The 25438-nt window shown below is 40.5% G+C and overlaps 2 protein-coding genes across 2 annotated transcripts in view; both read right to left on the minus strand.

Annotated features, from left to right (window-relative positions):
* The window catches only part of STXBP3 (syntaxin binding protein 3), a 62451-nt gene extending 54103 nt beyond the window's left edge, over positions 1-8348 (minus strand). Inside the window, exon 1 of the mRNA XM_021000515.2 lies at positions 8189-8348. Coding sequence (XP_020856174.1) covers positions 8189-8237 — 49 coding nt within the window. The 5' untranslated portion in view covers positions 8238-8348. The remainder of the gene's footprint in view (positions 1-8188) is intronic.
* A 7062-nt stretch (positions 8349-15410) lies between these two features.
* Positions 15411-25438, minus strand: part of FNDC7 (fibronectin type III domain containing 7) — a 28063-nt gene continuing 18035 nt past the window's right edge. The window contains 5 exon segments of the mRNA XM_020998255.2: positions 15411-15478; positions 16616-16645; positions 20247-20507; positions 21908-22162; positions 23956-24210. Coding sequence (XP_020853914.2) covers positions 15411-15478; positions 16616-16645; positions 20247-20507; positions 21908-22162; positions 23956-24210 — 869 coding nt within the window.

Raw genomic sequence — 25438 nt, forward strand, 5'->3', positions numbered from 1 at the left:
TGAACAAGCAGAAACAAATAGGGCTGCACAGGACGAGTGGGCTGTGGTCTGTGTTGCTGGAGGCAACTCCCAAATGGATATGAGTGCAGATTTGAGTATGTTACACAGACTATCCATCTAGCATGACTAGCTGTACATGCAACAATAAGCATAGCTATATTTTAATTTTTTTTTGTCCTGTGTTAAAAGAAAGGTTGGGAATTTTTGTGTTAATGTAAACTGCTTCTGCTGTTATTTTTATACTATATATTGCACACTATATAATGCCATCCACAGTCCAATAGTTCTGAAAGCATTTAAAAAATCCTATGGATCAGATCAGCAAACCTCTAGACAAAGGGGCTCTTTCTGGTCCTTGTGAGAAACACTTTTCCTGGTCAAGAGCCCACTATTCCTTATGTCATAGTTCTAAAACCAAATCCTATTCTTTAACAGCATCCACCCAGCCAGCTATTTATTTCTTGTATCATCCTTTCCCTTTTCAAGACTCAGTCTTCAACTGAAAAAGCAATGAAAACAACACTGATGCCCCTATTTTATCTTATCTAGGAAAACTAAATTGTTCTTCTATGAAATTTATCGAACAGCTATCACTCTCTGAATTCTGCCGCTAAAAACAAGTAAAGCCTGTATGTAGCAATAACAAATTTTGATTAGCCAAAGTTGCTCAAAGATGTAACACTTCAAAAGAAACATCTAAATGGGTGAGCGGTATTTATGTTGTTACTGAGATGCTTTTTCTATTATACATAAACTTTGAAATATTTTTATACCTCCATCTTCTTTGAGATCTTTCCAATTTTTAAATATCCTTCTTTTAATATGTCACCAAGGTCACATATGATACTCTGTCTTTTACAGACCTACAATTATCTCCTCTGGCTTGTTCTACAGTAATACAACAATAACCGAAGAGAAGAAAACAAGCATTTATGTAGCACTATGTACCAGGCACTGTACTACGTGTTTACAAATGTCACTCCTTTGAGCCTCACAGCAACCCTCAGAGGTAGGCACTATTATTATCTCCATTTTACAGATGAGGAAACTGAGAGAAACAGACTAAGTGACTTGTTCAATGTCATGCAGCTAGGACGTGTGACTGAAGCCAGTTTGAATTCAGGAAGCTAAGGCCCAGCACTCTATTCACTGTACCACCTAGCTGCCTCAATCAAAATGGTGCCCTCACCCTCTCTTAACTGTTTAAGTTTAACTGCCTTTAAAAACACAATGTGAGCCGGGCTTGCTGATACATGCCCCATCATCCCTGATATCAGAGAGGCAGAGGCTGGTGGGAGTCCTGAGCTACATACAGTAGATTAAATCAACTGGTAACTAAGACAAGCATCCATATGGTGAGTGCTTTGGAGCAAGGGGGCACCAGGCTGCCTAAGGAAGGGGAGACCAGGCCAACTTGGACATAGAGGTCAAAGTTCCCATGCAGATCTGTAATAATCCCCCTATTGAATTAGGCTTGCGGGAAGCCCCTAAACTTCCAGCCTGGATAAGACAGAGAGACCCAGTCTTTTAAAAATATATATTTTTTAATATGCTAGTTCTATGTTAAAAATGTTATAAAGGGTCATTTGTCTTTTCATAGGGTCTCAGAGTTGGAAGGGACTTCAGTAGTATGGCATTTTAGAAAGAGCACTGGACTTAAAGGACATGTGTTCAAATCCTGGCTATGCTACTCACCTGTGAGACCCTGGGCAAGTCACTTCACTTATCTGGGCCTTAGTTTCCTCATCTGTAAAGTGAAGGGTTTGGACCAGATAACTTGCTGAGGTCTCTTCCAAGCTCTAACCTACATCTTAACAAGAAACACTCTCAAGTGACCATGCAGCCTTTGCTTAACAAATTCTAGTGAGGAGGCACTGCTCATGGAGACAACCTTTTGCTATTGGAGAGCTCTTCTTTCCTTGACACTAAACATCACTAGTCTCTTCAACCTACCATTATATGGAATGATCTCCGGGCCCTTTTTTGCCCTTATTGCCCTGTACTGGTAGTTCTTCACTTATCAATGCCCTTTCAAAAATGTAGGTGCCTATAACTTCACTGAATAGTCTAGATGTGTTCTGACCAAGGGAGGGGACAGGGGGATCATTACTTCCTTAGCCTTGGACATTACCCCATTCTTAGCCTAAGTTGGTAGTTTTTCTAGCTGTTACTGCATACTGGTGATTCATACTGATATCAATAATAGCTAACAATTACATGGCACCTTAAAATTTGTAAACTACTGTACATGTTGTACACATGTATACATCTCCTTTGGTCTCCATAACAATCCTGTGCTATTTTTATCCCAATTTTATAAATGAGGAAAGTGAGGCTGGGAGGTTAAGTGCCTTGCCCAGAGTCATATTCCTACTAAGTGTCTGAGGCAGGATTTGAACTCTTGTCTTCCTGACTCTCCAAGTCCAGCACTCTTACCCACTGTGCCACCTAGCTGATGCTGTGATCCATTAAAACCTTCAAATTTTTTTTATTAGTCATGTCCTAATCTTAGAATTTGATATTTTGAATCCAAGTATAAGATTTTACACTTACATCTATTAAATTTCATTCTATGATATCCAATGATCTAGTTTGTTGCAATCTTTTTGAATACAGTTTTTAAACATGTTTACCATCTCTACCTATGATCAAATGAAAGGGTTCAGCACGGTGCATGGCACAAAGTAGGCAATTAGTAAATACCTGATCCCTTCTTTCCCCTCTTGCATCTAGCTTTCTGTCATCTACAATTGAAGCAGACATTCTATGCCTTTATCCAAGTGAATGATTAATATCAGAAAGAAAAGTTGATTCCACAAATGTAAATGGCATGCTAATAAGGAACTATGCCACTCAGAACATTGATTATTTTTAAATACATTTATAAAATAACAACTAGATTGTAGACAAGTAACTCTGAAAGACTTAAGGACTCTGATCAATGCAATGATCAAATGACCAATCAAAAATCTTTGGGGCCTTATGATGAAAATGCTATTCATGTTCTAACAGAGAAGTAATGAACATTACTTCTGCTGCAGAGTGATACATACATTTTTTTGGACACCAGAAATGTGGGAATTAGCTGGACCTTGCATATTTGTTACAAAGGTTTTTCTTTTCTTTTTTTTTATGGGGGAGGGGTGGTTGGGGAGAGAAAAAAATGGGTTTTTTGGTCATTGAAAAAAATCAAATTAAAAAACAAAGTAAAGAATAACATAGCCGGCTGCAAATCATTTTTTTTAAATGTTACCAAATACTGTAGATATTATTCACTAGTTTCCCACAATGATGTTTTAAAAAATAAATATCTATGGAAAATAGAAAAATGTGTTTATATTATTTTCCTTATCTGTAAAATAAAGTGATAGGAATAGGGAGATGCTAGAAAGTTCTAAATATTTGTACCCCATGAATCACCAGATAACTCCAACATTTACAAAGCTTTTATTGATTTATGAGTATAGTAATTAAGGAAGAAGCACTTGTAGAATGGGTACTTTCTAAATAATTCATCTTTACTAAAGGATTATTACGTGGAAACACAGAAGTATGGTCAAGACAGAATCCTTCCTAAGAACAGACAGAGTTTCCCTGCAATTTAAGAAAGGAGTGGGTGGGGATCAGCAAAGGCTTCCTGCAGAAATCACCATCTGAGCTAAGCCTTGAAGGAAGCCAGGGAAATTAAAAATCAGAGATGAGGAGGAAGAATATTCCATTCAAGGGGAACAGCCAATGCAAAGGAATGGAGATGAAAGATTCAGTGTCACGTTCAAGGAGTAGCAAGTAGGCCAATGTAGAGATGGAAGAAAATATAGAGAAGACTAAAACGTAAAAGAGAAGGTAGTTGTAAGAGGCTTCAAACGCCAGTGGACTTTCTTTTATATCTGATTCTCATGGTAACAGAGAGCCACTGTAGTTGACTGATTGGAGTGCTATAGCAACGTAAAGATCACTTTAGGGAGCTAAGTGGAAGATGAATTGGAATGGGGAGAAGTTTGAAGCAGGGAGACTAGCTAGAAGGCTATTGCAATAGACCAGGCAAGAGTTGATAAGGGCCTACAGCAAGGTGGTGACTATGTGAATAGGGGGAAAGGAACATCTGCAGAGAGACACTGCAAAGACAGATATGACAACAGGTTGAACGTGTGGGATGAGGGAGGAGTCAAGGACGACAATGGGAGCCTGTTTGGGAGCCTGTGCCCTTAACAGTGCCAGGGAATTCAGGAAGAACTTCTCTCTCACCCATCCCTTTCTTTCTATTCCCACAACCACCTCTTTAATTAAGGCCCCCATCACCCCTCACCGAACTATTCCAGTAGCCTTCTGGTTTGTCTTCCTACTTCAAGTCCCTTTTCTAACCTATCCTCCACTTCGCTACCAAGGTGATTTTCCTAAAGCATAGTTCTGGCCATATCACCCCCTTCTCAATGAGCTCCAATACTCCCTAGTGCCTTCAAAGGAAAGAAATATATATAAATTCCATTGTTTGGCAATTTTTTTGGGGTGAGGCAATCAGGGTTAAGTGACTTGCCCAGGGTCACACAGCTAGTAAGTGTCAAGTGGCTAAGGCCAAATTTGAACTAAGGTCTTCCCGACTCCAGGGCTAGAGCTCTATCCATTTTGCCACCTAGCTGCCCCGATTGTTTGGCATTAAAAACTTTTTATAACCTGGTCCCTAACTTTCCATTCTTCTTACATTTTACTACCCTCTTAAGGAACTCTACAATTGTGCTTTGAGACAACTAGGTGGTACCATGGATAGCACTGGGCCTGGAATCAGGAAGACCTGAGTTCAAGTCTTGCCTTCAATACTTACTAGTGGTGTGATTCTGGTAAAGTCACTTAAGCTCTATTTGCTTCAGTTTTCTCAACTGTAAAATGGGGATAATAACAGCACCTACCTTCTAAGGTTATTGTGAGGATCAAATGAGATCTATCTGTAAACTACTTAGTACAGTGCCTGGCACGTAGTAAGTACTACATAAATGCTTATTTCTTTCTCTTTCCTTCCTCCTTCCCTCCCTAAACTGCCCTGCTTGCTGTTTCTCAAATATTACACTGAATTTCCCATCTCTGTTCTTTTGAACCGTCTGGGATGCTCTATCCCCTCACCTCAGCCTTATTATGTTTCCTTGACTTCCTTCAAGACTCAGCTAAAATCCCACCAATCTAAAGAGGCCTTTCCTGGTCCCTCCAGATGCTAGTGCCTTCTCTTTAGATGACCCTTTTACTTATTCTGTATACACCTTGCATGTACTTAATTATTTACGTGTTGCCTCTGCCAGGTCCTTGAGAATGGGGACTCTGCCTGCCTTTCCTTCGATGCCCGTGCTTAGTATAGTGCCCTGGCCATAGTAAATGCTGAATAAATGCTTGTGGCCTGATCATGAGACACTAATCTTCAATTTCTCCCTATCTACTGGATGCTTCTTTGCTGCCTATAAACATGTCCACGCCTTCCCCAGCCTCAAAAATCCCTCACTTGCTCCTCCAACTCCACTAGCTATTGTCCTATATCTCTCCATTCTTTCCTGGATAAATTGTTTGAGAAGGGCCATTTGCTATTAGTTCTTCGACTTCTTTTTCTGAGTCTCTTCTTAACTCTCTTGAAGTCCGGCTTCAAACCTCAACATTCAACTGACACTGCATTCTCCAAGTTACCAATTATCTCCTAATTACCATATCTAATGCTTTTCCTCAATCCCCATTCTTCTTGACCTTCTGAAGCCTTTGACAGTCAATTACTTTCTCCTTGATATTCTCTTCTTTCTAGGCTTCCTCATATGCAAGAAGCTGCCAAATCTTGCTGATTCTATCTCTCCATCTTTCATGAATTTCTTTCCTTTTACACAACCACCACTTTAGTACAGGTAATCTACCTCTCACACTGACTACTACAACAGAATTCCCCTAAGTCTCTCCTTTTTCCCACCCATCTCTCTTTTCCAAATGTCAAAGTAAAGCATGTCTGACAGTGTCATTTCCTGACTCAACAGACTCCAATAGGATGTTCTCTATTATCTCTACGATCAAATATAACTCCATAGAGAGTTATTTTTCAATCCTATGTAATTTAGAGGAAGAGCAGACAACTCATCCAGGAAATCAGTTATGAAACTGGCCTACTTAAAAGTTTCTTAGATACAAAATTTTGTGTTCTGTCCTTACACCTAGAGTGTACTCACTCTTCATTTCTGCCTTAAAATTCCTAGAATCCTTCAAGTGCTCCCTTCTCCATCTCCTTCAGGAGGCTTTTCCTGTTCTGCTCAGAATGATGCCCTCCCCACCTTGAAATTTCTTTGTATACATTTACTATTTACTTCCTCTAGGATTGATGACATAGTGAATAAAATGCTGAATTTGGCAGTCAGGAAAACCTGAGTTCAAATCCTGCCTCAAACACTTACTAGTTATGTGACCCTGAGCAAAATCACAACTTCAGTTTCCTCATTTGTAAAATGGGGATAATAATAGCATTTAACTCATGGGGTTTGTGAGACCAAATGAGACAATATACATAAAATGTTTTGCAAACCTCAAAGTGCTATATAAACAATACATATTCTAAGACACAAATCTGGCATTTAAAGCCTAGTAAAATTTAGCTCCAACCTAATTTTCCAGACTTATATCCTATTAATCCCTTCAACAATACACTCTACATTCCATCTCCCTGTCTCTGTGGCTTTGTTCAGGTTGTCCTCTATGTCAAGGATACTCTATCTACCTCACCTTTTTGAATGCCTAGCTTCTTTCAAAGTTCAGTTATCAGATTTTACATGAATTCTTTCTTCCCCTCAGTTTTATTATTTACCTAGCTCTCTATATGTACACACTTCCAAGAGAATGAAAACTCCCTGAGGTCAGAATCTGGTTCCCTTTTTTGTCTTTGTATTCCCAGTGCCTGCCACACAGGAAGTCCTTAACAAATCTTGGTAGAATGCACTGTCCTATTATATATACCAGACCTCAAGTTACTTTCAACTGAACTAGGTCAACTGATAACAGCTCTTCTTCCTATTTTAATGGTGTTCCTTTTCTAACTTGGGCTTACACGTGGGGCAACAGAGTGAATAACTTCACTGGTGACCCAGCACATCAACAAATGGATGTCAGCATTGGCCTGTCCAGTCAGTCAACAAGCATTTATTCATTTAAGTACTGGTTGCTGCCTGGCACAGTTCAGAAGCTAAGGGTGGGGGAGTGGCAGAGAGAGTGCAAAAGGGGAAAGAGGAGCAGTTCTGCAGAGGCAGCAGCCAACAGGAGCTGTCACCCGTTCAGCTGCAATCTAGGTAGAAACCAGGTTAATCTCCTCATCTCCAATACATATTTATAAATAATCAAGAGTTTTTGATTATACATATACATGTATATATATATATATATATATACATATATACACACACACACAATATATGTATATGTACCTGTAGCTAAATGTATAAATTTATATACAAATCTAAATACACACACATATCTATTTCGTTCCTTACACAACACTTCATCTCCTCTGTGCCTACATGTGTTAGGTGTACATATTTATATACACACACATACCCATGTATGTGTCTGTTTGTGTGGACCAGCCAAAACGGTCTTTTCTCTGTTCTTCCCTTGTCTCTTCGTGCCTAATATATGTGTATGTCTCTGTGTGTACACACACAGAGACACACACACACACATACATATAGGATATATATAGGATATATATAAGATATATATACCTAAGGATGCCTACTCAGGCCAAGGAGCATTTTCATACTAAGTGAGACACAAATACGGAGAAAGCTTCCGGGCCCCCCCTCCCCTCCCACTCCCCGCCCCGCCCCGCGGGCAGGACTGGGCCCCAAGCCCCGACCCGCAGAGTAGGGGCTGCAGGAAGGGGGCGGGGAGGGCGCCGGGAGGCGGAGGCCCGGGAGGGGGCGGGGCGGGAGGGGGCGGGGGGGAGGGGAGGGTAAGGGAGGGGGCGCTCCACCCGGGACTGAGGAGGCGGAGGCAGAGCCCCCTGGGGGAAGTCCGGGGAGCCGCCCGAGGCACACGAGGAAGGGAGCCCCGGCGGAAGAGGAGCCGCGCTCCGAGAAGAGCAGGGGCAAGGGGAGGACCCCGAAGCAACAAGTGGCTCCCCCCCCACCCCCGCCCGGGACGCGGATCGGGAGGAGGCCCCGCCGGCCCCCGCGGCACTCACTCTGCCACACGACGCTCTTCAGCCCCCGCTCCTCCGCCGGCGGCGCCATCTTCCCTCGAGAGTCGCAGCGGCCGCGGCCCCGACCAACCTCCGGACCCGGGAGGGAACGGCGAACCGGACGGACTGACGGGATGAGTGACGGGAAGGCCCCGCCCCTCTGGAGGCGTCACTCGAGAACGCCCCGCCTCCAGCTCACTGGCCCCTCCTCGTGACGTCAGCTATGTTCAGGAAGGGGTTTGCCCCTCTGGGACTAAGGCTCAGCCCTGCGGGTGGAGCTCTCTGATGAAGGGAAGAGGAGTGCCCCCTAGTGGGAGGCGGTTTGCACCTGGAGTCCATTGTCTTTTGGTGCTCTATAAATCTATACTTAACAATGATAGAGGACATGTGTATAGCGCTTTAAGGTTTGTGGAGCCCTTTGGATTCTCCCCATTTAACAGGTGAGGAAAGTAAGGCTCAGACCGGTTAAGTGACTTCTTAAGTGTTGTATGTGGGATTTGAACCCAGATCTTCAGGACTCCCAGCCAGGCACTCCATCCGCAATGTTCATGAGGACTTTACAGTGGAAAATACTTCCATTAAGGAAGAGATGAATATCCAGGGAAGGAGATAAAGAACAAGCAATTAGAGAGGCAGGTGGAGACACAAGACAGTGTAGGTATGCACCTCTGAAACACAGGGAGGAAACTCTAGCTGGTCCCAGACCCTGCTTCACATCCATCCATCCTGAACTTCTCGGCACATCTTGCCACCTGTTCTGTTGTCCTGACTCTTCAAGGCCCCTTTTGGGATTTTCTTGGTAAACATACAGGAGTGGTTTGCCATTTCCTTCTCCACCTCATTTTATAGATGAGGAACTTGAGGCAAACAGGGTTAAGTGACTTGCCCAAGGTCACATAGCTAGTGTCTGAGGTTGAATTTGAACTCAGATCCTCCTGACTCCAGGACCAACACTCCACTGTACCACCTAGCTGCCCATTTATTAAGCATTCATTAAGCACCTGCAATGTGCTGGGCACATAAGTGATGGGAATCTCAAGGAGCTCATACATTTGGGGCGGGGAAACAACCTGCAAACAAGATGTATTCAGAATAAATTAAAGATAATCAAAAGAGGGAAGGCACTAGCTTTAAGATAACTTAATTTTTATTACATGAGGCAGTATCTCTACTGGAAATGTCATATGCTGACACATCTGAATCATTCTTTTCACTTTGTCTGCCTCTTGTGGATCTGTGTTGAGTGGGTTTTAAGTTTTCCATCTCCCTGCCCCTTAAGTAGACCCTGCTGGCCCAAATTAGGACCCTTAGGATTCTGCCAGGATCAGTCTCGCTTCAGTCATACAACAAGGCAAATAGCTATTTATTTGATTTGCTCTGCTCCATGTTGGCTCATCAGTTTTGTACTGCTCCCCCAGTCTATGCATCCCACTGGATGCCCTGCACTATATGATTCATATAATCATAGATTCCAAGCTATTTCTTAGGTCATTCAGTTTCACCTCTTAGCTTTACAGACTACAAAATGGAGACCCTGAGAAGTTAAATGGCCTTTACGCAGTCATAAAAGGAATAATGATAGAGACAGTATTTGAACCCAGGTCCTCTTTTACTCCAGACATTGATCTTTCCACTGTGTCTAATGCAGTCTGGTCATATTTCAATGAGAAGCATTCCCTCGGAATTGGTGGTATGAGTGCGATGAGACTGATGACATGGAAGTTTTAAGCAAAAGGAATTTTTTCCCCTTTCATTTAATGGTTCTTGTAACATGCTTACAAGAGAGGTATAGCAGGTTGTATCTCAGCATAGTAAGTAGGGCACTGAAATTTAAATCAAGCAGGCCTGCATGTGAATCCTAAGCCTGACACATACTAGGTCTGCATGACCTTGGGTATGTCCCTTGTCTCTGAGAAAATCTAGAAAATAAGGAAACTAGACTAACTCATTTCTAAAGTCTCAAATGAAATCATATTTGTGAAGCTCTTAAGCACAGTGCCTGGCAGGTAGTAGGCACTTAATAAATGCTTGTTCCCTTCCCCCTTCCCTCTTCTAGCTCCCAAAACCCTATGACTGTATAACAACTGGATTGAGAAGTTAGGGACCTGGATTCTACTCATAGCTGTGTCTCTCACTAGCTTTGTGATCATGGGAAAGTCACCTTTACCCCCATAAACCTCAGTTTCCTCAAGGTGGTCCTGCCTCTGAACATCTCTGAGCATGTTGGCTCATCCAGACAGTTTTGTTACAAGTGACCAGAACTCCTGGATTTTGAAAGCCTCAATCCTTCCCCTCAGCCATGCTCGGTGGTGAAGTCTGACCTCCTCTGAGCCTTTGGTTTCAGCCCTCTGATTGTGGACTGGGTGTCCAGACTCAATCTTCTTGACCATCTTTAGCTCAGATCAGTCTTAATGATGCCCACAGAGGCAAGAGCTGTGCTTTAACCCAGACTGGACCCTTCATGGCCTTCTAGTCTCCTCCCTTCCAATTCATCATCCTGCCTTTTTTTGGAGGGCTGACTTTATGCGTTATGTGGTCCTCTACATTGCAGGACTCTAGAAGCACCAAAAAAATTACCTGCTTACTTGTGGAAAGAACACTGGACCCAAGAATCAGAAGTCCTGAATTCAAATCCCAACTCTCCTTGTTATTTCCTGTATGATGTTTTACAAGTCACATACTCTTTTTGGGTCTCAGTTTCTTCATCTGTAAAATGGGATAATTACACTAAATGATATTTCTAACATCCCTTCTAACTCTAAATTCCTGTGATTCTATAGTTCCCTAAAGTCCCTTACAGCACTAAATCCTAAAATCCCCACTTTCTCTGATTTGAATTTCTCAACTAGAGATTTACTGTCTTAGGTCTCCTCTAGCTTTTTGTCTCTCCATTAAAATGCAAATACCCTTAGGATAAGAAACTAAGTGAGTCTATTAGTCACAGTGTAAAGGAGCTGCTCTGCTCAGGTTCTTAGGCAGTTGTTTTTTTTTGGTGGGGGGAGAGGGATTGGGGGAGAGGGGAGCTAGGTGGTACCTTGGATAGAGTACTGGGCCTCGAGTCAGGGAGACCTGAGTTTAAATCTGGCCTCAGACACTTACTAGCTGCGTGACCCTAGACAAGTCACTTAACCCTGTTTGCTTCAATTCCTTATCTATGCAAAATGAGCTAGACAAGAAAGTGGCAAACCACTCTGATATATTTGCCAGGAAAACCCCAAAATGGGGCATGAAGAGTCAGACATGACTGAACAGCAATAAAAATATAAGAGGGAAAATAATGAATTTAGGCCATCCTCCTCCCCACCCCCCATGCCTTAAATACATTGCTTTCTCACCCCTGCCTCTCTCAATCCCTGACTTCCTGCAAATTTTAGTTAACAAGGCAAGTTGACAAGAATTTTTTAAGCACCTACTATTCACCGGAGTGCTAAGCATTGGGGATGCAAAGGAAGGCAAAAAACTACCACTGCTTTCAAAGAACTCACAGTCTAATGAGGAAGACAGTGTGCAAACAGCTATGTACAAACAAGATATTTCTGAAAGAGGATTTTTAAAGAGCTGAGAATGATCTGGTAAGAGTTATCATAGGAGCAGCTAGGTGGTTCAGTAGATAGAGCACCGGCCCTGGTTTCAGGAGGACCTGAGTTCAAATTTGACCTCAGACACTTGACACTTACTAGCTGTGTGACCCTGGGCAAATCAGTTAACCCCATTGCCTAGCCAAAAAAAAAAAAGTTATCAGAAGGAACTCCTTTTTGTTCTGTATTTGCTGGGGAATTTTACTATGCAATATCTCAGGAAAATGTCTTTCTCCTTCAGTAAACTCAGAGAACCTTAAAAGCTCAAGGATGGTTAAAGCACTAGTAGACCCTTGGCAAATGCTTGTTGACTGATAAAAGACAGATTTTCTTTGGTCTGGTATAAGTGACTATATTCCTGATAATGACAACAGTAGTTAACCTTTAAATAGCACCTACTACATACCAGATCCTGAGCCATACTTTATAATTATTTTCTCCTTTGATCCTCACAACAGCCCTGGGAAGTAGGTGCTATTATTATCCCCATTTTACAGAGGAGGAAACTGAAGCAAACAGAGATTAATGACTTGCCCAGGGTCACAGAGCTAGTTGAACTCAGGTCTCCCTGACTTCAGGACCAGCACCATATCCACTATTCCACCTAGCTGCAAACGCTCCCCCCCCCCATACACACATTCTGTCTTTTGTAGCAATTTAAACATCCTCTTTTTGTTTTAATAAACACATTTCCCTGTCTAGGCCTATCTGCTCTTACCAAAATTGCTTTGTAAGAAACACATCTTCTCTTTTGTTAATCCCTCTGGATCAAATAGCTGGGGGATATACATATATATATATATGTACATATATATATATATAGAGAGAGAGAGAGAGAGAAATAGATATATAAACATGCACACATGCACATGCTCACACACACATACATATATATGGTACCTTCAATAGTTATAGGAATTTTTGGAAGAAGGGAGGGTTTTGGGGAAAGAGAATGAATACAGTTTTAAATATGCTGAATTTAAAACGTTTACAGTACATCTACTTTGAGATGTCCAATAGGCAGTTGGAGATGGGAAATTGGAGGTCAGAAGAGAGGTCTGGGTTGGACAAATAGATGAGAATCGTGTGCATGGAGATGATAATTGAATCCCTGGGTGTAGATGAGATCACCAACTAAGGTAGCATAGAGGACCCAGGACAGAGTCTTCAGAGACTGAACCTCTAATGTCTCTAATCAAATGAGAGAACATTTATCAATTGCCTGACACATAGTAGGGGCTAAGTAAATGTTTTTCCCTTTCCTCCTTATTCATAGTTACTGGGAGTGACCTAGATGAAGATCCAGCAAGGGAGGCTGAGAAGGAATAATTAGACAGGTAGGAGAACTAGGAAAGAGTGGTGTCATGAAAACCTAGAGAAAAGAGAATATCAAAGGTAAGAGAGTGATGGATTATGTCAGATGTCTGCCTTCTTAGAATCCCTAATTTGCTTTAGGGCTGAGCCCAGATGCTGCCTTCAAAGTGAAACTTCTCCTAATCCTAGCAGCTGCAAGAGCCTCCTCTGTCGTCCCCAACTATGTTGGATGTATTTTGTGTACACCTAAATATGTACCTGTTTTCCCTCTGGGTGAATTGTAAGCTCATCTAGGGCAGGAACTGTTTTTGCTTTTGTCTTTGTATCTCTAGCACAATGCTTGTCACTGGTTGATTGACTGGGGTGTGTGTGTGTGTGTGTGTGTGTGTGTGTGTGTGTGTGTGTGTGTAAATTATTTGTCTGTGTGAGCAGGCATGGTGTATGTACTCAACTTCTCATGGTCCAGATATTGTATGATTGTAATAATTGTATATTGTTATAAAAATATAAGGACAAATACTCTTTGTGGTACTCAACAATTTTATATTATTTTGCTTGTTATTATCCTTTAAAAAAAAACTGAACTTACAGCAATCCTTGTGCAGTTGAAAGGATTACAGATTCTTTCTAGTAGAGAATTTGTGAAGCGTGTCATTTGATTAGCATCTGCAGTCACTCTCAGAAAACCCTGCCACTGTTTGAGATGCTGACTTTGAAGATCTTCCTTTTTTGGGAAATCTTTCCGCAAGAAGAGAAGCTGCATTCTTCACAGACTAAAAGACCTGTCAGCTTCTGGGTGTTTGCCAGTAATGGACACTTAAGAGGCCATGTTTCAATGAATCCTTAACATGTCTCTTCTGCCCTCCTATCTGTATTCCTCTCTGGTCTTACTGCCAAATCTCCAGACTTTCTCCGTCATGCCACAGCAGCCTCCTCACCTTGAAAATTCTTTCTGCTCCTGGCCTTCTCACATTAGAAGTACACTTTGTCCCTGATTGATCCGTGCCTCACAGAATCTCTATTTTAAGGAAAGTGCCCCGGCCAGCCATGTTTTCCTTCCTCTCTGAGCACCATTCCAGACTCTTCTCCATGCCCCCAGGCAGGTACTTTCTCCTTCCCCTTTCCCATACTTTTTACCTTCTTTTTATGTATTATCTTTCTTCATTAGAATATCAGCTCTTGGAAGTCAGAGGCTGTCTTTCTGCTTAGATTTGTATTCCCAGCTGCTTAAGGCAGTGCTCGACACATAGTAAGTGCATAATAAATGCTTATTGACTTGAGCACAACCTGATTGTGATAGTAAAGAACAGATGCTTAGATAGCCCTTTCCATCTTTATGGCTCACCCGAAAACATTGCCTTGTAGAACAGCAAATTGGGGACAGTAAATTGTCTATGCTATGAGACTTTGACATGGAGATGCTCACACTGATTAGTTTCACTGCAGAGCTTTGACTTGCAGACAGATGTGCACTGGCACTTGGTGCTTAGGAGGACTTATAGAGAACTGAGTGGAATAGTTGAAGAAGCTGCTGGGAGCTTTGGATTTCACAGGCTTGTAGAAAGTTAAGGCACACTTTACAGTCCCTTAGCATGGTCCAAAGCATTGGTTTCAAACTCAAATTTTGCATCTAAAGTTTATAGCACTAACATATTCATGGTTACTATACTACCATTTATATTTTTGTTTCTCTTCACAGACATCTCTGTCTCTCTGTCTGTCTGTCTCTCTCTCTCTCTCTCTCACACACCCACACACACACCCACACACCCACACACTTTCTCTCTGTCTCTCTGTGTCTCTGTCTCTGTGTATGTCTGTCTCCCTGTTTGTCTGTCTCCATATGTATGTATGTGTGTACACACACACACACACACACACACACACACACACACACAGTGGTATGAAAAAGAGGGAAAGAGCTTGCTATTGTACATTGGAAGGCTGGGGACAGTCCAGTGCTGAAGTTTAGAGGTCCTCCTTCTATGGGTTGATACATTGTCCAGACTCCTGAAGGATCATTGACTTTCTTGACTCGGTTCTCTCCAGAGCTTCTTTCTATAGGGGACCCTCTCGATTGTATGAAATTGCTCAAAGAACTAGGCTTGCTAAAAAAATGGTGGAGTTGAAGTTTCTCAGATAAAGAGGAGGGAACTGTTGGTTTTCTCTGCTGCCTTTTTTCTTTAGCTTTCAGGTTCTCACAGATCATTTGCAACTAAAATCAAACAAGCATAAGGCATTCTGCAAAGAAAGGATAAGAAAACATTTTTTAAAAAATAATCCATTTGCAGGCACCCAAACTCCACAACTCCAATCCAAACTACTTACTTGCTTTACTGAATCACTGTTTCCATCCAGAATTTGGGGTATTATTCTGCATTTCTCTTTCCTCTGAAAATCACTGAATAAAAGACATAGTAAAGGGATAGCAATTTTTAGCTAAAAACAATAGCTGGTAGTGGTGTTTCTTTTTCAGTCTTCTTTGAATCAGCATTATTGGCTTAAAATACAGTTTTTATAGGACTCCATAGCAACTGAACAGGAAATGGAGGCTAGTGGAACAATTCAATCTTCTAGGAGGGATTGAGTCAGCACAATGTATTTTACCAGGGTTAATAAGAGTTCCCCTTCTCCATTTGTTCCAATCCATTTTCCTCCAAATAATTCCATATTTAGCTGATTTCAGAGAAGTTGGATTAGGAAAATGTGAATTTGTGTCATGGTGTCACAGCGAACAATGTCTTTATTTTTCTCTAGGCTGCATTTTTGCTCTTTAGATTTTCTCTACCAAGCTATAAAAAATCTCTTCATGGAAACCCACTTTACCCCTGGACTTCTCATATTGGAAGTACCTTTGGCACTTGTGGCCTCTCCCTTTAATTGGCTGGTTCCTTTCAGAATCTCCATTTGAAGGAGGATATCAGGCCAATCATGTCTTCATTCCTTGCCAGCCTGTACTCATGACTCTCTGGACTTTTTCTACAATGCCCTTTCATCATTTCACCTCTTTTCTTTTACCCCCTCCTAGTCAGCTTCCTTTTATGTGTTATCTTCCCCCATTAGAAAGTAAGCTTTTTGACATCAGGGACTGGCTTTCTTTCTGCTTGTACATGGGCATATATATATATGTCATATATTTATACATAATATATACAATTGATATATTATATAATATATTTATTTATAATACGTATATAAGTATACACACATATACATATACATATATGTGTCTAGGTGTACATATACATACATACATACATACATACATACATATGTATCTTTAGATAGGGCCTGTAATTTTAATGAATTAGGGAGCACCACCAACTTAGGTTACAACTTACCTGTAACTTCTAGTCTTGAAGAGTTGCCTAAGCCTCAGGTTGGTTAAGGAACCTTTCCCTAATTCACATAACTAGTATCAGAGGCAGAATTTGAACCCAGATCTTCCTGATTCCAAGTCCAGCACCCCAGCTACTACACCATGTTGGTTATATTGATTTAGACATACACATTTTAAAAATCAGCAATAGGGACTTACCCATTCCTACTGAACTGCCAGAGCAGGTTACTGTAATAAATAAAAATGCATAAAAGTTTAAATGGATATAAACAAATATAACTTGATGACAAATCACTGAGTAATTTTACTGTGGAGAACTTAATTTAATCAACAGAAGAGGGAAATAAAAACAATGCATGAAATCACATGAGTGAAATGGATCAGCACATGAAGGGGTTGGGGGAACAGGCCCAGCCATTTGAGCCGTGTCTTTCAATTTGTGGGGATTTGTTTTGTTTGGCTAAATGTGTTGTAACGGTTCTTATTTTTCTTTCCTTCTCAATGGGCAATGGTGGTGGTGGTGATATTTGAGGCTTAGGGGTTTTCTGTTGATTAGAAAAAAATTTTAATTTAAGAATTAAAGTAGTATCCTTATAAGGAAAATACTGAATGTTTCTCTTCCTGACAGCTACTGGTGGCTGGACACTAGGCTTTTAACTTTCATGTCACATTGGTTCCTATGGCTGTGGGAACCATGAATCTCACCAACTAATCAGAGATTCTAAAAATCTTAGTGTGGGAAGGAACTTCAGAGGTCATCTATTCCTACCAGAACCTGAAAAAGAATCCCTACCACAACATCTCCAATGAGTGTATTAAGGCTTCCAGTGACAGGGAACTCATTACCTCTAGGGAGGTCCCATTCCACTTTAGGGCAGCTCTAATTTGATTTAGGGGGTGGGGAGGTTGTGATCTAGACAGAAGTTAACTTGATTGTCACTCTTATTTAATTTCTTTTACTTTTTTTGGAAGCAATTGGGGTTAAGTGACTTGCCCAGGGTCATACAGCTAGTAAGTGCCTGAGGCCATTTGAACTCAGGACCTTCTGACTCTAAGGCCAGTGCTCTATCTACTGAGCCACCTAGCTGTCCTATCTAACTTAGTTTAAATCTGGTTCTTTATAACTTCTACCCCACTGGCCCTCACTCTACCCTCAAGATCCTCTTCCATGGGGCAGCTAGGTGGTGAAGTGGATACAGCACTGGCCCTGAAGTCAGGAGGGACTTGAGTTCAAATTCAGCCTCAGAACAAACACTTGACACTTACTAGCTGTGTGACCCTGGGCAAGTCACTTAACCCCAACTGCCAAAAAAAATCCTCTTCCACACATGACAACCCTTCAAATATCTGAAGACAGAGCTTATGTGCCTCATACTTTTTTTTCTTCTCCAAGTTAAACAGCCCTAGTTCCACCAGTTGATCTTTTTACGTCATAGCTTCAAGTTTCCACAAGTGTCCTAGCGCAGCTATGTGGCACAATGGAAGGAGCCCTGGGTTGAAAGTCAGGAAGACCTGACTTCTAATCCAGCCTCATGTACCTACAAGCTGTGTGACCTTGGGGAAGTCACTTAGCCTCTATTTGCCTCAGTGTCTTCAACTGTAAAATGGCGATAACAATAGCATCTATCTCCCAGGGTGGTGGTAAGGATCAAATGAGATAATACTTGTAAAGTGTTTAGCACAGTGTCTCACATAGTAGGTGCTATATAAATACTAGCCTGTTTGCCTTACTCTAAACATAGTTCATCTTGTCAATGAATTTACTTAAATATGACTTCCAGAACTAGAAATAATTCTCTAGATGCATTCTGACCATCATAATGGATAGTGAAACTATCCTTTTTCATGTTTTGAACTCTAGTCTTCCATTAATGAAGCCCAAGCTGTTAATAGCTTTGTCTGCCTGTCTTATTATTTTTCATTCATCTTAAGCTTGTAATCCGATAAACTCCCCAGGTCTTCTTCACAAGAATTCTTCTTGGGCACCTCTCTCCCATTTTATACTTCAGTAGTTGATTTTTTGAATCTGGATATATGGTTTACATTTATTTCTGTTTATCTCACCTTAATATCTCTGGCCCATTGTTCCAGTTGGTTAAGATCTTTTTGGATTCCAATGCTGTCACCCAGTGCATTAGGAATGGAAGCATAGGCCATTTATTATTTCATCTAAATCACTGATGAACAAAGCATTGAACAGAACTAAAGATGGAGTTCTGTTGTATTCCATGAGAGACTTCTCTCCAGGTAGACATTTTGGGGGTCTTATTGGCCAACTAGTTTGACCTACCTAACTGTATCATCATTTGGATCATATCTTTCCATCTAGCATTCTACTAAGCTCTCGGTCAATGTAGATTTAAATTATTACCCTTCACTTGAGTGTTTAAATTTTAATGAGGGGAGCTGTTGGGGACTAAAAAGTCTTCAGGACTCTAAGGAATAAAGTTCTATTTCTAATGACATTTTAAACACCTTTTCTTAACCTGTCTCCTTCATCTGGCCATGCACCTATCCCTTGTTCCCTTCTCAGGAATGATGCTCTCAGCTATCTTGCCCTGGGAGTAAGACATAAGCTGTGTGAATGACAGTAGCTACACACAGAGAAATCTAGGGCAAAGTGATTTTCCAAGAGCACTTGACCCTAATTCATTACATGAATTATCTTAATCCCTTGAATTTTGTTTCTGTTCTTATGTTCATCTCAAAGTTCAAGTGTTTTTATTTTTCTGTTTAAAAATAGATGAAAAGCATATAAAAGTCTCCTGGGTAAGACTGTAGATATGGTTGGAGGGAAGGGTTAGTGAGTTTTTCTCTTTTTTTTTCTGGCATCTCCAGAGAGAATGGTAGTTCCTTCATTCAATCAATGAAGAATTATTAAGTCATATGCAGGGATCTGTGCTAGACATAGAGGGAGATTCAAACTTGTCAATCCCCAGAATCTATGATCACTGACCACCCTGTTTTGAAATCTATCTTTTCCCTCCCCCAGGCCTATTCTCCCTATCCCCATCTCCCATAAGTACTCTGAGGGTATATAAAAATCATTCACCCAATTTGAAAACAAAGTGAATTGTAATTTGCTATTCCAAATAGCCCATTTAGGGCATGGGTGAGTAAGGGAAGGGGGAGGGGTATCACAAAATTAAATAGAGAGAGGGTATTGAGACACCAAAATGGTTGGAAATAATTGACTGCCAAAACAGGCTTACTTGAAATTTACACTCTTTTTATCAAGGCAAAATTGAAAGAAACTGAAAAGCAGTGCTTCATGGTGGATAGAGTTCTGGATCTGGAGTCCCAGAGACCTGGGTGTAGATCCTACCTCTGATGCTTGCTAGAGGTGAGGCAATGAGCAAGGCACTGGATTTCTCTAAACCAAGACAGGTAGTGTGGTACAATGGCTATCGAGTGGGCCACAGAGCTTGGAAGACCTGGGTTCAAGTTCCACTTCTGACATAGATTGGCTATATGAGACCCTGGGAAAGTGACTTAACTTCTCAATGCCCTGGGCAACTCCCTAAGATACAAGTTGCTGACTTGCATTGGGAGGAGGGAGTTTCTTCACTTGGAAGTTCTCTATATGAATGCAATCGCACCTCCAGTCTTGGACCTAACCAGAACAGACCTAACACCTACTACTTACCTCCTCCGGTAATTGTGAAGTTCACAAGAAATATTCACATAAATGCCTTTGTAAGCCTTAAAGTGCTTTATAAATAGCAGTTATTATTATTCTAGCCTATTCACAACCTTTCCAAATAGCAAATAAATTTGGTCTCAATGAATCCTGGCTTACAGGAATGACATGGGCGAGGTCTCAGTTTACCTGAATATATTTTTTGGGGGCAGAAGGTAAGTTTTGATCCCATTTCATCAACTGGAGACACCATGACTGTATACACATCCCCACAGGGTATCTCAGTGATGTCACAGTAACTAAGTGCAGAGGTTGGGGTACAAGTGAAAACACCTTTAGATCCATAAAGTTCTGCCCTGTAGTTTGCAGACCTCACAGAGGCTTGCCAGCAGATCTGAAGACCATTATTGCCCAATCGATATAATTTCACCCCCAAAGGGCAGCAGGCACCTGAAAGGTAAAGTCTGTATCAAAATTCTTCTTTTTTTTTTTAAGAAAACAGAAGTTGTCTACCCATTTAACGTCTACATGACCTTTGCCAACCCATGAGATAAAATATAACTTCTGAAAAGTAGCCACCAGGGTAGAGCAGCTAAATCTCACAAGAAGTACAGTTTATGCTACATCGGTCGGCAGCACGGTTGTGGGCTTGGAGTGAGAGCATTCGTGTCTCAATCTTTATCAGCTCTGCCACTTACTATCAAGGTGGAAGGAGAAGAGAAAAGAATAAGCATTTACGTATAGCGCCTACTGTGTACCAGACACCATGCTAAGGACTTTATAATTATTATCTCGTTTGAGCTTTACAACCAGATTGGGAGATAGGTGCTATTATTATCCTCATTTTACAGTTGAGGAAACTGAGGCAAACAGAGGTTAAGTGACGGGGTCACACAGGAAGTGTCTGAGGCTGGATTTGCACTTAGATCTTCCTGATTCCAGGCCCTTTATCCACTTCACTACCTAGCTTCCACTTAATTCAATTCATTTCAACAACCATTTAGCAAGTGATTCCACTCTGCACTGTGTTAGGTACTAGAAAGAGAAAGATAAAAATGAAAGAGTTCCTGCTATCAAACAGTTGACATTTTATTGATAGGATAGAGGCATAAAGCATGTACGTGAGTAAGTAAACACAAAGTAGTGCAGAATTATTTCAAGAGGGATAGTGCTGAGCTTTGAAAGAAGCTAGAGCTTTCATGAGGGGGCAATGAAAAGACTTTAATCTCCCTGAACCTTGTTTCCTCATCTGAAAAGTGAAGAGATTGGACTGCATGACTTAGTGTAAGGTTCCTTCTAGTGTTATATTTTTTATTGTTTGTGCTTCATGGACTTATGTATTATTAAAATACTTTCCTTCAGGAGAAAAATGTATAGGCATTTCCTGGGCAATTAATTTATTAATTTCCAACAGAATGCCTTTGAAGCTTCAGACCCTAGGATTAAAAATAACAAACAGAAGAGTAGATATTTTTAAAAATATTAATTTACAATGCAAGTGCATATGATAGAAAGAGATGTATATATTTATATATGCATTATAAATACATGTATAATTAAAAAGGGGTTTCTCCCTCCCCATATGTATATGTACATATATGTGCTATATATGCATATACACACACACATGCACACACATATACATATAGTGCATATACTTATATTTGTACATCTTGTTTCCCTCTAATAGAACAAAGTTCCTTGGAGCCAGGGATTATTTCACTTTTATTTTTTGATCTCCAGCGCCTGGCACATAATAGCTATATGGTAAATGCTTATTGAATGAATGAACAGATCGGTTCCTCATTGATTCAAATGAAATTTCCTGCCAAATTTTAGCAAATACTTACTGGAAGAATAATCTTGGTAGGTACAAAAAGCAGCCAGTCCTGTAGCACTAATAGCTTTCAGAGCCACCGTATAATTGGTGCCACATCTGATGCATCCCAGGATACAGTGATTTTGCAGAGTATGACACTTGGACTGTCCTTTATGAGACTCTAAAATTGTCACATAGGTTTGTGCCCCAGTCCCAACGGTCCAGCTTACATTGGTTACAGACTGGGTGACTTGAATTACTCTCAGGTCTGCTGGGCAACAAGGTACTTCAGAATGAAACACAAAGAGAGAATAACTTGATTTCATGTCCATTAAGTTATCATCTTTAAAATGGTCAGAGATTAGGCTCATGCTTTGTTATGTATCTGAAACTCAAAATGTCCCAAACAGATTTCATCATCTCTCTCCTCGAACTCATCTCTTCCCCTAGCTCCCCTATTTCTATTGAGGACACCTCCAGCCTTCCAGTATCCTTGGTTTGAAATTTCAGAAACTCTTCTGGTTCCTTAACCACAGCTTTCCCAACCAAGAAAAAATCAATTACCAAGTCTTGTAGATTGTATCTTTCCAACATCTTTTGCATCTATCCCTTTCTCTATTCACATTGCCACCACTTTAGCTTAACCCTTTATCCTCTCTCTCCTGGATTATTGAAACAGCCTCCTAATCTTTCAGTTTTCAGTTTCTGTCCTCTCCAATTCATCATTTGTATGACCACCAAATTGACATTCCCCCAAAATGGGTTTGACCTTGCCCAATCCCATTTCTAGGCTCCTGTTTCATGCACTGGCCCCAACCTATTTTCCCACACTGATTTCACTTTACTCACATATTTTATGTTCCATCCAATCTGGCACACTTTCTCTTCCCTATACATGACATCCTATCTCCTGCTTTCATGAATTTGCATAGGCTGACTCCCATTCCTAGAATGTTCTGTATCTACTTCTGCCTTTTGTAATTCCTAGAACCTTTCAAGGCTCAGCTCAGTTCTCCCTTGCTACCTGAAGCCTTGCCTAATCTCAGCAGTTGCTAGTATTTTCCTCCATATCTTTCATTTACTTTGTGTTGCAATACTATGTATTGCGTTTATTGAACTATGAACAAATCTTTCTCTAAAAAGATATAAACTCCCTGAGGACATGGATGGTTTTGTTTTTACCTTTGTACTTCCAATGCCTAGCACAGTGTTTTACATATAATAGGTTAATAAATGCTTATTGTATTTAATTATATATCCTGAATTTTAAAATTGGCTAGTCAACATGTGTTTCTTTTTCATATCCTCTGATGTACCTATCCATCCATAGTAGTTATAGCCAAAAAAGACAGTACAAAAACAACTTTTTCTAATGAAGGGGACCTTTACCAAGTTTCTTGACTTGTTTGATTAATTAGACTTTCCTTCATGTAACACCTTACAACTATATACAAATATACATACAAACTTATACACATACATATTAATTTTTCCCACTAAAAATGGCAACAAATTATGCAGTTCATTGTCATAATTTAAGATTCTCTTAGCCTCTTAAGATATTTATAGACATTATAAACACTTATAGACAGCTGTCAGTTATTTGGGAACTTATGGAAGCTTTGATTTCTTCCCCCCATCCTTATTCTGTTGCTTTTTCAGGCATTTTATGACTGGTTGACACTTCTAGAAAGAAGATGGGTAAGGGTAGGGCAGAGGAGTGGAAACTAGAATCATTCCACTTTACTACTTAATAGTAGATCTTTTAAAATGTGTGGGGAAAGAAAAGACAAGAATTATTGGCTAAAATAGGGGAATTTCAATTATACATATACTCCTCTAATACCCATTTGTATTAGTAAGAGTTTATTGTATATAATACATTTACTAATTAAAAATCATTTTTCCATTGAAAGAATAGGGTTCTTGAAATGTTTTCTGAGTTACTTATGCCTCATTTCCCACAGCTCATTCTTGTGTATGGTATTAAGAATGGTAAATGACAGCAACAATACAAATCTTAAAACAAATCATAATTTCTACCAAATTCAACATTCAAGTTGATTTTTGCTAACATACCTGTTTCTAAAGGCACACTGTAGCTTGGCAAACTCTGTCCTGCTTCTGTTTGTGCCACAGCACTGATGGAGAAAAAGGATCCACAGGGCAGGTCAGCTATCGTGCAGAACTCTCCAGAGCTTGTGCAGTGGTAGAGCCCAGACTCCCCTTTGGCAGTTACTATATAAGTGGCTTTATCATTATTGGCTTGCCAGTGCACATTAATGATGGGGAAAGTGTCCTTGGACACATTTTTTATTTCTGGGCTGCAAGGAGCTGAGAAAGAGGGATTTATTTATATATTTATTTACTTAACCAACATATGACAAAACAGATCAAGACATTTTTCTGGGGCAAGTACTACAAACCACACCTACTGCAAATGATGGTGTATGGTGAGTGTAGACAGTACCACTGTAGGGTAGGTAATACTTAGGTAATGAGATCACATCCAGGTATTAAAATGTTAAGCTTGAGACCGTAGCATTTGGTTTATGTAGAATTGTACTAGCTTGAAAATTTAGGAGCATCTTGGACCCTCTTCTCCTGTCCCCTAAAAAATCCAACCTTTAGGTCACTTAAAAGTTTAAAGTTTGGGGCAGCTAGATGGCACAGTGGATAGAGCACTGGCCCTGAAGTCAGGAGGACCTGAGTTCAAATCTGGCCTCAGACCAAACACTTGACACTTACTAGCTGTGTGACCCTTAGCAAGTCACTTAACCCCAATTGCCTAAAAAAAAAAAGCTTGAAGTTTTAGCCTTCATGGTGTTAAAATTGAGTTAGGCAACTTGTGAATGACATGGGTAGCCCTGAGTAGCATTCATGTCAATTACTGATGCCACTTTTTACCCTCCCCCATAGCCACATTCTTCTTCCTCTTTGTCTTATTTGCCTTTCTTCCTTTTATACCTCCCTTCTTCTGCTCTTCCTTTATTTCTCTTCTAGCATTTAGCACAGGGCCTTGCAGTAGATCCTTAATAAAAGTTCAATTAATTGAATTGAATTTCTTTCCCTTTTATCCCTCTGATACTAAGTCTAAGTTCTACCTCTGTTGGGAGCACCAAGTGAGATTATGTATGTAAATCATTTTGTAAACCTTAAAGTTGAAGAAAAATGCCAGCTGTCATTATCATCATTATTTTTATTAGTTCACTCAATGCCTTTGTTGAGGCATGGAAGTGATTCTGGGATCTCAAAGGCTATGCCAGCAATAGCACAAATTCTGTCTAGACCTACAAAGTTAGAAAGACCCTGCATAAGAGCTAAGTGTCAGACTGTATGTCTGTCATCAGACTACCATCCTATTTAAGTTTAGAGATGTGCATCAATAAGATGACCATAGGGCGATGAATATTTTTTTTTCCCACATGAACTCTCAAAAGCCATCTACTATATCTTAAAAGGGTCTTGAGCTGGATCTGTGAAGGATACACCAACAGAGACAAAATCACAGATTCCTGAATTATCGAAATAATCATAATCACCACCATCATCTGCACTGATC

This window comes from Phascolarctos cinereus, unplaced genomic scaffold, assembly GCF_003287225.1.
Source record: "Phascolarctos cinereus isolate Bilbo 61053 unplaced genomic scaffold, phaCin_HiC Scaffold_5;HRSCAF=322, whole genome shotgun sequence".
Taxonomy (NCBI): Eukaryota; Metazoa; Chordata; class Mammalia; order Diprotodontia; family Phascolarctidae; genus Phascolarctos; species Phascolarctos cinereus.